At 34.0% G+C, this 14923-nt stretch overlaps 2 protein-coding genes across 4 annotated transcripts; one reads left to right on the top strand and one right to left on the bottom strand.

Moving 5' to 3' along the window:
• LOC18585983 (rop guanine nucleotide exchange factor 5) lies at positions 10–3676 on the bottom strand. The gene is made up of 7 exons (XM_018128553.1): positions 3073–3676; positions 2699–2815; positions 2429–2583; positions 1994–2068; positions 1605–1895; positions 937–1293; positions 10–842 (listed from the first exon to the last, which is right to left on the bottom strand). Exons 1-7 carry the CDS (start codon positions 3437–3439, stop codon positions 306–308), a joined length of 1899 nt encoding a protein of 632 aa, XP_017984042.1. The 5' UTR covers positions 3440–3676; the 3' UTR covers positions 10–305.
• LOC18585981 (protein GUCD1) lies at positions 8515–14484 on the top strand. Of its 3 annotated transcripts, none has more exons than XM_018129687.1 (10): positions 8515–8657; positions 9113–9406; positions 9540–9664; positions 9863–9974; positions 10479–10553; positions 10906–10994; positions 11798–11859; positions 12244–12316; positions 13375–13461; positions 14102–14484. In XM_018129687.1, coding segments are annotated over exons 2-10 (786 nt in total). In that variant the 5' UTR covers positions 8515–8657; positions 9113–9244; the 3' UTR covers positions 14103–14484. The 3 variants fall into 3 exon arrangements, with proteins under 3 accessions (XP_017985176.1, XP_017985175.1, XP_007009143.2); XM_018129686.1 differs by having other exon boundaries at positions 8516–8657; positions 9122–9406; positions 13386–13461; XM_007009081.2 differs by having other exon boundaries at positions 8516–8657; positions 13386–13461.

Raw genomic sequence — 14923 nt, 5'->3', positions numbered from 1 at the left:
ATACCATCAAAGAAAAAATAACCTGCATTTCAAGGTTGAAGAGATGGAGTGAACAAGCATCTCATGACTGTATTTTATCTCATCTCAGTTACATTCACATTAACACACAGTTGTAACACCCTAAACAAGAGTAGGCTGCTTTGATACAAATAGCAGCCTGCTTGAAACTACAAGAATATCATGAACACAACCTAAAATATATAAAAATGGAACTCATACACATTAGTATCTTACTACAACCAGAAGTTTTCTGTCATTAACTATTCTATTTGTCTCATCTTATTCTTTTCCTCTATAGGACAATCTCAAGTGACAGTATATCGCGGAGGAACTTGTCGCATTCTGGTCCCATTCTGGTATGCTGATGATTGTTTTGATGTAATGTGATCCTTTTGATTCCCTGAGCTCTCTGTACTGTTAGAATTCATAATTGATGAACGATCTGTTGCATTGCCACATATCTTTGCTTTTGAATCAACTCCAAGATAGTTAGTCAAGACCCTCTTCACTCCAAAGCCACGGCGGTGAGGCTTGCTGTTGTTGTTGTTGTTGTTCTCCTTGAGAAAAGGAGTTCTCTCTCCCCTTACAGGGCTGATCAGTGGTGCAGGTGAAAAGCTTGGCGTGGTGATTGCTGTTTTATAGGGAGTGCTAGAGACAGGCACCGAATATGGGATTGAAACTTTTTTGTGCGCAATTACACTAACTGTAGGAATCGATGACACTTTTTCTGAATGCTTAGTTAAGTCATCTACATATAACAAATCATCAATGCGTGCCACAATGTTATATGCCAGGCTTTCCAGAACTCTTGAATAGCTTTCAAGAATAGACTTCCCAACATCCTGAAAATTTAAAATAAGTTATACCTGAGTAACATTTGGTGGGAGAAAAGTAGCATTCGACAAAACCAGATATTTCCGAAGAATGGATTCATACCTTGTTGCATTGGATTTTGCTGGTATCCAAGGTAGTTTGAGTCAAAGCAGGGAATCGCTGCTTCAAGCAAAGCAGGAGACTTTCAGCTCTTTCTGCAAGAAATTCTCTCTTGTCTCCATCAACCATTAGGTCTTTTACCATTTCCCATGATGATTTTGCAGTAGATCGGTTAGGATTGATTGGGGGCTTCGAGTGAGATCTTCGACGCCACACATATATTGAGGCTTCAACACGATTTGCAATCTCAAGAGCAATATGTTCAGAGGATAGATCAAGGAAATCAAGCAGGCACTCTGCTGAGAATTGATCAGAGGTAATATACCTATAAATTAGGTCTCCTAGACAAGCTCTTCCATTCTGCAACAACATTTTGGAAAACTGTCACATTATCTTTGAATGGTATAGCATTATAAGGTAAATAACTAACCATGGCAGTATTTCTCTGATCTATGTTTTGGTCTATAACAATTAAACAAGGTGGTTCAGTAGCTTGAAAGCAGCAATATCAATTGAAAAGTTCTTCTTGTAATGGAGGTAGTTGGCATAACTAACAAACCGTTGCTAGATTTAAGAGGTAAAGTAGGAACTTTTGGCATTATTCATCTACCTAAATGCAGTTCATGAAATGAACACATAACAAGAGATCAAAATAGGTATAATTATCAGACCTTCGGAAGAGTGTCCAAGTACGAGTCTGGAACTTCCATTTCTGATAATGAGATGCCGTTGATGGCCATAGCAGCTTTTAATATTTGATTTGTGCACTCACGCGTGTGATTCAGTTGCTTTCTTGCATTATCACTGAGACCGCCAGTAGGCACACGGGGCACAGGTAACCACCACTTCTCCTCCTGGCGTTGCAGTGTTTTCCGAAAGGAGGCTGACCCATCAGCATCTGGGGCTATAATCCCTTGATCAACATACCAAAACTCTGTGTTGGTGAAACTATCTAATATATCCTGCCACAGCAAAAGCCAGCTTATGTTTAAAACATGAACTTGTAGTACCCAAAATTAAGACAACCAAGAACCATAAAGCAAGCATTGTTAGCTCTTACCAGAAGCATGTTATCTAGCTTGCGCAGGGCTGGGAGATTGATGAAAATATCTGATCTAGGCCTGCAAGTCATGACCTATGAAAAACACAGGAGAAAGTAGAAACAGTTAAATGACAAAAAACTTTAAATTGGGTGCCATCTGATTTGGAAATATGCTCTCTGATTGTTGAATTTCATAGCTAAAAACAGCAAAACAGCTGAATTTAGCTTAATTTACTAAAACTTAAACATTCTATTGCAAACCGTGAAATTTCCAAAAGATTAAAAGATCTTTTCTTTTCCAATGCTTTCCTCAGCAACCAAAGAGGATTTTACAGATTGAGAAAGTATAACTTTTCAAAATTTCACATTATTCTGAAATTTTTCTTCTTTTTTCCGTTTTTACTGTAACAAAAAACGATTCTGAACTATTTGAAGACTAAAGATGACAATTACCTCAAGCTTACTTCCATCTGGAAAATTTTGCCAAGAGGGTATCAACTCAACAATGTGGTCACTAACACAAACTAGCCATTCCATCTCTCTTTTCCACATGGATTTCTTCTCCTCAGCTATAGGCTCTAATCTCCACAATTGCCCAAATACGGTAGCTACATAGAGTATTTACAAATTTAATAAGTTCACTAAAAGAACAAAATCAATTAAATTGGAACAAGAACCTCAAAAATCCACAAATTCAGAGAGAGAGAGAGAGAGAGAGCATACCACAGAGATTGGTAATGGCATTTGAAATAGCCAAAGCCGTGCAAACCCCTTTTCCTGAACCTGACATGTCTTCACCAAGCAACAACTTTGCAAACCTCTCTTTCATCATATCAATCTCTATTTAAATATCAAAAAGAAAAAAGAATTAGACTTGGAAGAAGAAAATCACAGATTGGTCTAAATTGGCGAAATCCAAAGCCAAGAAAGAAAACAAATTCTCCCATAGACATCTCACACAGTTGGTCTCATGTTAGAATTTTGAAATGGAGAACGGGATTTATGGGATTTATGGAATATAGAGCTACCTCTCTCTACCTAACCATAAACCAGAAAGGAAAAATCCAAAATTTAAATTTGAAAACAACATCACTAACCATTAATCTTTGAACCCAGTTTTTCAAACTTGTCATCTTCATTACTACTCTTGACTTCATCTCCATTTCCATTAGAAACATCTGAGTTCTTTGACACTGTACTAGCAGTAGTAATAGCAGCAACAGCCGCATTAGCAGTAGTAGCTCTCCTTATAGGCCAACCCAAAAGAGGAGGTGAAGCTGACCCTGACCCTGACCCTGATCCTCTAGCCTTACTAACCTTAACTTTGTCAACCAATTTCGCTGAACTTGATCCACTGGAACTATTACTACTACTACTATTTTCCTTAGACTCACCAGTACAACTACTCAACCCACTAACAGACTCAGTCCAATCATCTTTCTTCTTCAACAAAACCTCCATCATCTCAAAGGGTCCTGCTAACTAAACTACCAAAAACAAAAAGGCTAAGTCTTTGGGTTACAAAGAGAAGACATTAGCTGGGTGTGGCGAGGATGGTGGGGTGGGAGTTAAAAGATTTGATTTTTGAACTTCTCAGAAGAAGAAGAAGAGATGGGCACGTGCCATTGGGGTAACGTCTCTCTTTGAAAAATGAAAAATGACTTTCTGATCGTTAGTTTTTGTTGGATTGATTTCTCTCTCTCTCTCTTTCATGACATTGAAAGCATATAGCTTTCCCTCTCCATCGTCTGAGTAAGGAATACGTTCAAATATAATGATAAAATAACAAAGGTCGTCAGCTAGTTTGGAGCCCATGGATGTGTCCATCCACGTGAACTTACTGTTTTACCCTGTTTCCCAAACCTAGCAGGGCATTAAATTCTTTTGTTTTCTTTCTTTTATGACATAAAAATATGTTACCATAAATTTTTATTTTTATTTAAAAAAATTAACTTATATTAACTATAATAGGATGATTTAATGAAACCATTACTTTACGTCTTGATTATTTGTTACACATTTTATGTAAGTATTAAACAGTAAATATTTGTTTCGATTAGATTTGAATTAACGATTTTTGGAGTAAAAAATTGATTTTTTTTAAGAATGTGATTACGTGTCCTGATTTGAATAAAACCGTTACTTCATATTTTGATTATTTGTTGCACATTATATGTAAGTATTAATTGGTAAATATTTGTTTCGGCCAAGTTCATATAAACAATTTTTAAAGTAAACAATTGACTTTTTTTTTCTAATAACATGATTATGTTTCATGATATGAATGGAATCGTTGCTCTACGTCTCAATTATTTGTTACACATTACATTTAAGTATTAAGCAGTAAATATTTGTTTCGGTCAAGTACATGTTAACGATTTTTGAAATAAAAATTGATTTTTTTGCATAACATGATTTTGTGTCATGATTTGAATAGAATTGTTACTCCACGTCTCGATTATTTGTTACACATTATATATAAGCATTAAACGGTAAATATTTGTTTCAAGTTGAGCTCATATTAATGAGTTTTGGAGTAAATAATTGATTTTTTTTAAGAACGTGTCATGATTTGCTTGAAATCATTACTCCACATCTTGAGTATTTGTTACACATTATATGTAAGCATTAAACAGTAAATATTTGTTTCGGGGCGAGCTCATATTAATGATTTACAAAATAAATAACTGATTTTATAAGAACGTGATTACTTGGCATGATTTGAATGGAACCGTTACTTCATATTTTCATTATTTATTACACGTTAAGTGATAAATATTTGTTTCCACATGTTCATATTAACGATTTCAAGAACAAATAATTGATTTTTGAGAATATGATTACGTGTCCGGATTTTAATGGAGTAATAGCTTATAAACACATAATGTATAATAATTTGTTCGAAGGAACTTACTCTCGAACATGCGTCCTTATATCATTGGGCTTTTGGTCTTTTAATGTGCTGAATTAGGAATTTATACTTAAATTAGTAAAAAATAAAGAACAAAGCTATTTAAAGGAAAATTATTGAAAAGTGGGGAATTAATGTAAACCGTTGTGTTAGGTTCAAGTTGAGTTGTGACTTTTAAAAAGGTGTAAATTCTCATTTGTTCAATCCAGCCCATGTTATTAAACAGTGGGACTCACTCCTTTGTTCATTCAATTTTATTTTATTTTATTTGTTCAATCAATTTAGTAATTAAAACCAACTTCGCCCAATTTCCAGCCAATCATTCACAAGGGTAAAAAAACCAACAAAAAAAAACCAAGAACCGTAAATTCTATTAAGAATAACTACGGTGAGATATTTGTTAATTTTAACGTATTCGAACCCAAACTATCACAATGAATAATACTTAAAATCTTATTTGCATCCGATTACAGGATATCATAATTTTACTTAATTGAGTCAAGTACTACGAGATACTCAGATTATAAAATACTTATTATCGTAAGAATTCAAGAATTAATAAGTAAGTTCCTATTTGTAACAGTGAAAAGATGCAATTGAAGAAAAACACAAATGTGAGTGAAAAAGGTAAATTTTTTCAAAAGAAAAATGTGAAGCAGGGTGGGAATCTATGGTGGTCCTCCACATATTTTTCACTACTTCAGGTATCAGATACCAACAGGATCTGATTGACAGACCCCACCAATGGCTAAGGTAAAAAATGGAAAATGTAACTACCATTTATGACTGTTAATAAAGCCTTTGATGGCTACCTGGCAGCCATAAAATATACAGTTAAAAGAGATTAAAAGTTATTAATAGTTGAGAAATAAAAGAGAGTGGTTTGTCTGCAAATGACAGAAATCGGTTAAGGGTGAGGAGGACCAAGGCCTTTGCAGGTAGAAGAAACAACAAAAATTCTTATGTCCAGTTTCAAATTTTTTCCAATAAACTTTCATATTAATAGAAGGAACATTAAGTGATATTAGAGTAGTCTCGACCTAAACCCGATTCATGTCAAGTATCTTTTAAAAGGAAGCAAGTAAGGTAGTTGATAGCAACGAAGATATCAACAGATTGAGTGACGGAAAATGTTACACTAATTAAAAAGTAAATAAGATATTTCAATCTCATACCGAATAGATAAAAATCTTAAAAAATATATAAACGTGAACATTATACATCTTAAAATTAAATGAAGTTGGGATATTTATTTTGCGGAAGAGGGGCTGAATGGTAAATGGGTTGGGGGGGATTTGAATTGGGGTAAAGATGTTGTGAAAATGTAGCCGTTTAGAGGCAAAGAAGACAGAAACTACTTTTGCCTATTGGCTGTCCTATGAGTCTACATGCCTGTTCTTTTTGTCTTCTGTCTTGACCTTTTTGTGTTGTTTGAAAATAAAAGCCCCCTTTTGTTACTTTTGGCCTGAGTTTTGCTAGAAAGCAAGGGGGACTAAGAACCTAACAACATTTTTATATGCAATGTAAGTGTTAGCAAAGTAGAGAGAGAGAGAGAGAGAGAAAGCAAATTTGAAAACATTTTTATATGCAAATACTTGTTAGGCTTGTTGATCTTCCAATAACACATTTCTTTTAGATATTTTTTTTTATGAATTTCACATAAACGTGATAATTCGTATTATTGTGTCATAATTATGTTATGTTTAAATAAGATATAATTAATTATATGAATAAATATAATCATTTTGATGTTTAAAAAATATAACCTATATAATTATGTATTCAAGTTCAAAAACCCCAAACCATGAAAAGATGTTTAAAAAATAGTTTTTATTGAAAAGGAAGCATGCCAAATGCCAAAGGCCAAAAGCCAAAATAGACTTCAGAATCAAGCATGAGGAGGGTTTTACTTTTCCAAGGTGCATTCCTTGACCTTCCCTTATCCCGCCTTCTCTATTCAATCTCTGTAATAATAATAATAATAAGACTAAACACCTTTCGGGGCATGGACAAGGTTTTCAATGCACTAGTTGATTCTTCTGTCAGCAATTTTTCAGTACCCAAATTTTCAAACAAGTTGCCTGTCAGTTTCCCTTTTGCATGGTGGAACGAAAGGAGCTTCCGAAAGAGCCCCTGGGGTCTCCTCCAACTCCAGAACTGTCGTAAGTGTCTCCTCATTTCATCGTACACCCTTTGTTATTTACATCATTCAGAGCAATTTGATATACATAATAATGCTTATATTTTACCTAAGTGTTTGGTGTATGCCATATGGAGCTAAGGTCCCTATGTCTAACCACTCTCAATAAAGCTCTCTTTGATGGAGCACATACACCCCAAATTAAGGTTTAATAACTTGGTGGTTAGACCAGGGTACAGCCTTTTATGTATGAGCCATTAAGACTGAAGGGCTCCAAGGGTTTGAACCTATGGAATCCTTTTTGACTGACCCAAATTTGGGGACCTCTCAATAAATTTGTATAATTACCATAACTCTTGAAGGGGTTTGTTTGCAAGCTGTGCTCATATCAATGACCTAGTTGTAGTGAAATTAGTGCAGTCCATTATTAACATTGATAAGGGCTTTTGCTTGCTAAGTTGGAAAAAACCCATGGTATACAAAATTTAAAGTTTCCAATTGCAACATATCTCTACACTCATCTAGTACTTTTTCGATAATTTTACGTCACATGTGTAATTTTATATTATTAATAAGATATTTTAACCCTTAAATGTAACCCAAAACCGTAACAACAAATACAAATAACTTAATGGTAAGAGTGTCATAGTATAAAAAAATTTATTAAATCGTGAATTCAAAGTAAGTTCCGACCATGGGGTTTGGAGCTTTTCTTCTTCTATTTGTTCGAAAAGAAAAAAGAAATCATTATAGAACTTGAGTGAAATATTAACCATTTTTATAATCAAGTAAAAAGAAAAAACACCCAATTCATGTATGATATATTGAAACGAGCTTCAAAACATTATGAAAAAAAAATATCATCTCATAAATTTGAAAAAGATAAAAATTCAAAAATCCTTCAAAATTAATTTTTTTAAAAAAATCACGAGTATTTAATTTTAAAAAATTTTCCAATTCTCAAATTCATATATTAGCAAGATTACAATATTTAATTCGTTAATAATATATGAAATTTATACACCGAGAATTCATTCATTTTTCTAAATTTAACCCGGGCTTCAGCCAGATATTCCAGTACACATACAAGGCCCAAATTAAGCCCAACAAGGCCCAAAATCAATGATAACTTACAAGGCCCAAATTAAGCCCAACAAGGCCCAAAATCAATGATAACTTACAAGGCCCAAATTAAGCCCAACAAGGCCCACAACCAAAGATCACTTGCAAGGCCCAAATTAAATAATTAAAACATGCCAATTAAAAAAATTTATATAAAAAAATAGCATTATCCACACAAAAACAGACGGACAGCTCCACCTGTCAATTAGTTAAACGAGTTGTCCAAAAAAAGAAACACCCATGTTTTATTTTTAATTTTTTTTACAACCTCCAATGATATCTCGCCACATGTCATCTTGTCGAGCGAAGTCGTTTTCAAATTTAATTCCAGAAACAAGAAGGTAGAATACAAACAGGGTGCCACCGAAAAAGTCGACGCCAGAAAAGAGAGAGAGAGAAAGGAGAGGAAAAAAAGTCACCAATTAGAGTCGAAAAGCAGTTGAATGTCTTCAGACAAACGAAGCCGAAAGAATCAATCTTTCACCTTTTAATTTTTCCCTCTCAAAAAGGTATTTTGTTATTTTTTTAAAAAATTTGTTCCTTTATAATTACTCCGCGATTCTCTTTAAAGTTATTGCTCGTAGTTTTACGTTTTTTTTTTTTAATTTTGAAATTTGGAATTTTTTTTAATTTTTTGTTGTTGATTGAGTTTTCCTTCATTTCTCGATCAATAGTTTTTTCGCTATTTTAGATCACGAATTAAGAATTGTTTGTCTTTTTGAAAGCTTTTGCTTCTCTGTTTTTTTTTTCCTTAATTCCTTGCTTTTATTATGTTGATTTTTGCTTGATTATTTAATTAACTAACTAATTTATCGATTTAATGCCTAATAAGGTTCATTTTCTGTCTAATCAGATTGTAAATGGCTTCGAAAATGTTAAGTTTGGATTAAGAAAAAGTTAACTTTAACATTAGCCTAATCCAGATTGTCAATTAAACAAATAATGAATTTTTTTTTTTTTTTAGTTTGTGTAGGAAAAGAGTTGCAAGAGGAAGAAGAATTGATGGTGGTGTTGTTGTTGAAGGTTGTAGTAACTGATTAAAAATAACTGCTCAGTGGCATTACTGTAATTGAATCCTCAGGGGGGCGGTCACCTGATGTGGCCTTTATATTTTCTGTTAAACAAGATACTTAAAACAGATGATGAAGAAAAAGATGGGGATCACATGAATGTGGGAGCTGGATGCTGCCATTTTGAGCTATCGTCTGATAATCGGATTGGCCATGATGCAGTGTTGCCTCGATCATATTTTGTTCAGGTGAGTGCATCAGGGTTTATGTTACCTTGCGCTGCAAGTTTATGTTTATTTCATGTTTCGGTAGATAGGGTGTGTATCTCTGTAAAGCTGTGATTGTAATTTGTTTGTCTAGACTGAAGTTTGGTGTTTATAGGTTCCGCATATAAACCAGCTGTTCTCTTGGGATTGTGGACTTGCTTGTGTTCTGATGGCTTTGACTACCATTGGCATCAATGACTGTAGCATTCAGAACTTGGCTGAGCTTTGCTGCACAACAAGGTATGTTTTTGTTACAGAGCCAGGCGTTAAAACTTTAGTATTGTTTAATTAATGAGAATAATTATATAGAACTAGGAAAATTCAGGTGTCATGCACATTCTTACTGCTTCAATTCATCTTTAGCATGGGCCGCATTTGGATATATAAACTGATGTGGGCAATTTCTGATGATTATTATTGTTCAAACCTTGTGTGCAGCATTTGGACGGTTGATCTGGCTTACTTATTGCAAAAGTTTTCTGTTAGGTTTTCCTATTACACTGTAACATTTGGAGCTAACCCAAACTACTCTGGTGAGACATATTACAAGGTGATTTGCGTTTGCACCATTTGCATTTTTGTAATGATTTTGTGTCAGTATTACTGGGTTTTGCTTGTTTGCAAGTTGAGGAGGGAGTGTCTTGTTAGCATGCTTGTTTATTGCTGCAAGCTCTGCACCATGAATTGTATCTTTTATGTTGTAGGCTAAATGAACATGCATGCTTTATCAACTGCTTAAATAGCGAGTTTGTGATTTACCATTAGCTTGTGTTGTCCAATTAGCTGTAATGTTTCTGCATAACTACATATTTCCAGCTACATGAACAGTGGAATGCTGCTTCTGTTGTCATTGTTTTGCATCGGTGAAGGAAAGATCTGAAATTTTTTCTGTGGGATTGTGACTCTGTTCCTCCCTATTCCGCTTTCCAATAGTGTAGTATCAGGATGTGGTTGCTCATTAAAGTTCCCATGATTTATTTTTTTCTGTTAATTAACTTGATAGATTATTGTTTCCAACATAATAACCAAAGAGGTTACTTTGAATGTTCTGCAGGAACAACTGCCTACTGATCTACTTCGAGTAGATATGCTATTCCAAAAGGCAGTGGAAGCAGGAATCAATATACGGGTATTCATCTAAGGACACATATTGTTTTATCTCAATGCATTAAATTCTTATAAGATAAAAAATTTTATTCTGACTACATTTTCATCACTGTAGTGATAAAGTTTTCCCTTTTGAGTGCTAATAGCCACTAGTTCACTTTCATATTAAAGAGGGAAAATGGTTGGTAACATCCAATACTTGCAATTAAACAGATTGGATTCCTTTTTCCTTTGACTGCTTAATATTGAACTATTGCCCTTGCTGATGAAAATACCAGCTCCTCTTACCTTGCCTTACTTTTTGTGACATAATTTGATGGTCTTTGGCACAATTTAACTATTTTCTTGGGGCAATGAACTCTCCCATTTTACAGTGCAGGTCAATCAGTGGAGAAGAAATCTCTCGCTGGATCTTGTCAGGGAAGTATATTGTGATTGCATTGGTTGACCAGTACAAATTGAGGTACATATTCTTTTTTTTAGGTTTATTTTCCTAGTTGGCTGTTATTGAACAACTTTTACCATTTCCATCAGACTCTGAAATGAAACACTGCTCATTTTAACATATCTGGTCTCCTCCTTTTTGTATTTCCCCCTTTCCATGCCCCTGTATTTGAGCAGGTATTAGACAAGGATTTAAGTTCTTGCATGATAATGACCATTGTTGTTAAGGCGCGCACCTAGGCTCTAGGTGCAGTGCCAGACAACAAAAGCTCCTTAGAACCTTTTAGGTGAGGTGCATTCGATCAGGTGCATGCCTGGTGCGCCTAGTTGCACTTTTTTGTAAGGCTGTAGGTGCAAAAAAAGCCCTTCTGATTGAAGGTCTCTTTCATTTCTTTTACTTTTAGTTTTTTTATTAGCTGTACCTTTAGTAGTGATAAAAGTGTCAATATTAAACTCTCTAATTCTCAATGTTTGAGTTTTCAACAACGAACTTGGGACGATAAGGAAATCATGCATATAGGCCAAAAAAACAAAATGGAAATTTTGCATGTTTTGTAGGATGAAAATGGAGCACCCTTTAGACTTTGTTATCAGAGTTATATATCTTAAGCTTGTTTTATACACACACACATACATATTGCACCTTGGTTCACTCAGGCGAGCACTTTTTTAGCGCCTTGCGCCTTGCACCTTGTGCCTCAGGCAATATAAGGGTTCTGATACGTAGAGTATGCCTTGCCCTTTTGGCAACAATTATAATGACTTCTTATCTAGTGATGATAACCTGTTGCTGAATTCTTCTGCCAAAATTTTGCTTTGCAGTCAGTCTTGGGCGGGGGATGTCATCGTCCCTGGACTATATGGCAATGATGGAGGCTACACTGGTGGGTGCTGCACTCGTTGAGAATGCTGTTTCCCATATATGAGTTGAAAGTAAAAATTTCTCAGCTTGCTAATAATGAGAATACATATTCTTCATACTTTTTATTCCAATGATAAACAGTTTCCTGAGTAACAAATGCAAAGGTTTGTCAAGCAAATTAATAGATGTAGCATCTATGAGTTACACAAATGTCATTTAGTTAATAACATATGGTTCATAGTTATAACAAGGGATTTCCTTCCTTTGAATACTCATTGCTTCATGTCCTGATTAATCTTTTGTCTGCTTAACAAAATTTCCATAAAGTGTTTTTATATATTTTCCATGAACTTATGCAATCATTCCACATCTGATCTCATTGTTGAGAAATTTGCTCTTTTTGTAGGTCACTATGTTGTGATATGTGGCTATGATGCTGGAGCAGATGAGTTTGAGATTAGAGATCCTGCAAGTTCTAGGTACTGTCTAAGCTTTCTTTATCACTTCTTGGCAGCTCCCTGGTGTGTTTGTAATATATCATTTTAATCACTGTCTTAGGCTCATCATTGTTGATGCTTTTTAACACTAATGTTCACAAATAAGCATGTTAAGAACTTGACTTACTTGACACTTGGAATGCAAATATGCACTTTCCAGGCATAGTAATTCCCTTTCTTGGACAAGATTTAACATAAGAGAATTCGTTATAGACTGAGATTGGTGGACTATCAAACAATTTAAGATTCAAGGAATAGTCATCTAAAAATTTTATGCTAAATCTAGAAAAATCTTAGTATATCATATTAACATGAGAAGTCACGAATAATATTTAAATTTTTCATGGCATAATTTGGTAATTACTAATTAGAGCAATATATGTGGTGTTTACAAAATATATGAAAGTTTTTGGATTATATTCCATAAATTGTGTTACTCTTGTGGATGAGCAATTAAGTCATGCTGGAGAATTCTGTAACCATGCAGTTCTATCATAAGGTCGTGTTTTCCCCACTTTTCTGAACAGTCCTGTCTTCTTTTTGCTTATCATTCCTCTAAGTCAGTTTCCTCTGTTACTTCTATAAGCCTTGACCTTGTAAATCTTGGGCAGTATTCTACAAATTCATTTATTATCTGTGTGATCACATGGTTGATGATTAGATATTATCATGTGATTAACTTTATGATTTCTCATGTTCTATTCATCGTGTTGTTCCCCTTAGCTGAATGTTTCAATCGAGTTTATTAACTTCTGTCTTCTTGATGTCATCCTTGGCTAATGTATTTATAGATTAGAACCATGCAGTTTTAGTAAGTTATTGCCTAATAATAGTTGGCTGTCTGACAGCTATGGATGAGGGGGAAGCATACTTGGCAAAATTAGTGTGTTAAGCTACACATTGTTCGTTAAAATTGGTTTAATGGAGTTTGTATGTCTTATTAGTGATACTTTCCATGGATGTTAATTCATGAACCCTGCAAGCTTGTCCTTGAATTTTTTTTTTCTTCATCTTCTGCTAGAAGCATAAACTTTGGAAAGACTATGTGCAGGAAACACAGCAAGGTCTCATCAAAGTGCCTCGAAGAAGCACGCAAGTCCTTTGGTACTGATGAAGATCTTCTTCTGGTAATTTATCTATGAAGTAATAAAAGTTCTGCCTTTAGTGTGTTGCATCATAATACCTTATTACTGTTGTGATTTATTGAAGTGTTTTTCCTTGTATGTTTTGTTTCACATTGCCCTACAAACGACAGTAACTGAGCCTCGAACTGCCTCTCATTGTTATATTCTAGTCAATGACTCATCTATTCCTATATTTGGTTTTGTTCAAAACAAGGTATTTAATAGAGTAGTTGGTGGCTCCTTCATGCAAGGATTTTGATTAGTTTAAAAGATAATTCTCTTTATGATTCTATCATTACAAGCTCAAAGCTTGTGTAAAGCTTTTTTTACTCCGGTCTACGTGAGGGAGTGAGCCAGTGCCCTTTATTCCCCAGCTATCAGCAAATAGTCATCACTATTGTTCCTTGAAAAATGATCTCCACAATACAAACCTGATACGACTTTCAGTTTTTTACGGAGATGTTTGATTGTTGCGAAACCATTGCTGAAAATTTGAAATGTCCAAAAAAAAAAGTGAACTTAGAAGCTTACAATATGAAAAACAGAACGGAGAAAACCTCAAAACATTGCATCTGATAAAAGGAAATGTATTGCCCTAAGCATTATTTGTCACTAGTTTGTGCTTTGCTATGTTCATATGCAGATATCTCTCGAGGAGAGCCGGAAGAAGCAGAACTACTCCGTATTATGATTTTCTCAACTTGTCTATAGTAAGTACTTGATATTTTTCTCGCAACTGTTCATCGAGCTGTTTCTCTTCAGTCTCTGCACTGCATTTATTTCAATCTTGTGTATAGTAAGCTTTCCAAGAGGAGTAATGTTCTCATATGTTGTGGTTGCTTATGTTAACCAAAAAAAAAAAAAATTTGGTTCTTAATCTGCAAAATTTACAGGCATTTGTACAAAAGGTGCATTCATTTTGTACATGAATTGTATATTGCAATATAATAATAAATTGTGTATTTCTTGTTAAAACTCAAAATTTGTACCAACTCACTTAAATGGAAGATTCAATATTTTACTTCTGATGGAATCCATTTGTCTCTTCCATGTCCTTTCTTTGTCCATGTTTGATCTCATCACTTCATTATTGCATGTTGGGCTAGCCATCATGATTCCATAAGATTAAGAGTATCCTGAATTAGGTATCCGGTATTATCCCATTGGATTAAATAAGATTAAAGTATTTTATAATCAAGTTCGAGTAGTAGAATACTCGTCATGGGTTCGAATAGTGGTTTTAAGATATACAATATCCAAATCTGATGATTAATAATAAATTTTAAAATTAAATAATAAATTGATATATATAATTAATGTAACACTTATTAAAATTTATTAATTGTTCTAAATATGATTTTTAAATTTTAATTTTTATGAATTAATGTTAATTTATTAATATAAATTTTACTAATAATATACCTAAAAATTGATTTTAAATTTATTTTGATAAAATATTTAACTG

Source organism: Theobroma cacao, chromosome 10 (assembly GCF_000208745.1).
Source record: "Theobroma cacao cultivar B97-61/B2 chromosome 10, Criollo_cocoa_genome_V2, whole genome shotgun sequence".
NCBI lineage: Eukaryota > Viridiplantae > Streptophyta > Magnoliopsida > Malvales > Malvaceae > Theobroma > Theobroma cacao.
Note: the sequence above shows the minus strand (reverse complement) of the source record. Positions and strands in the feature narration are given on the sequence as shown.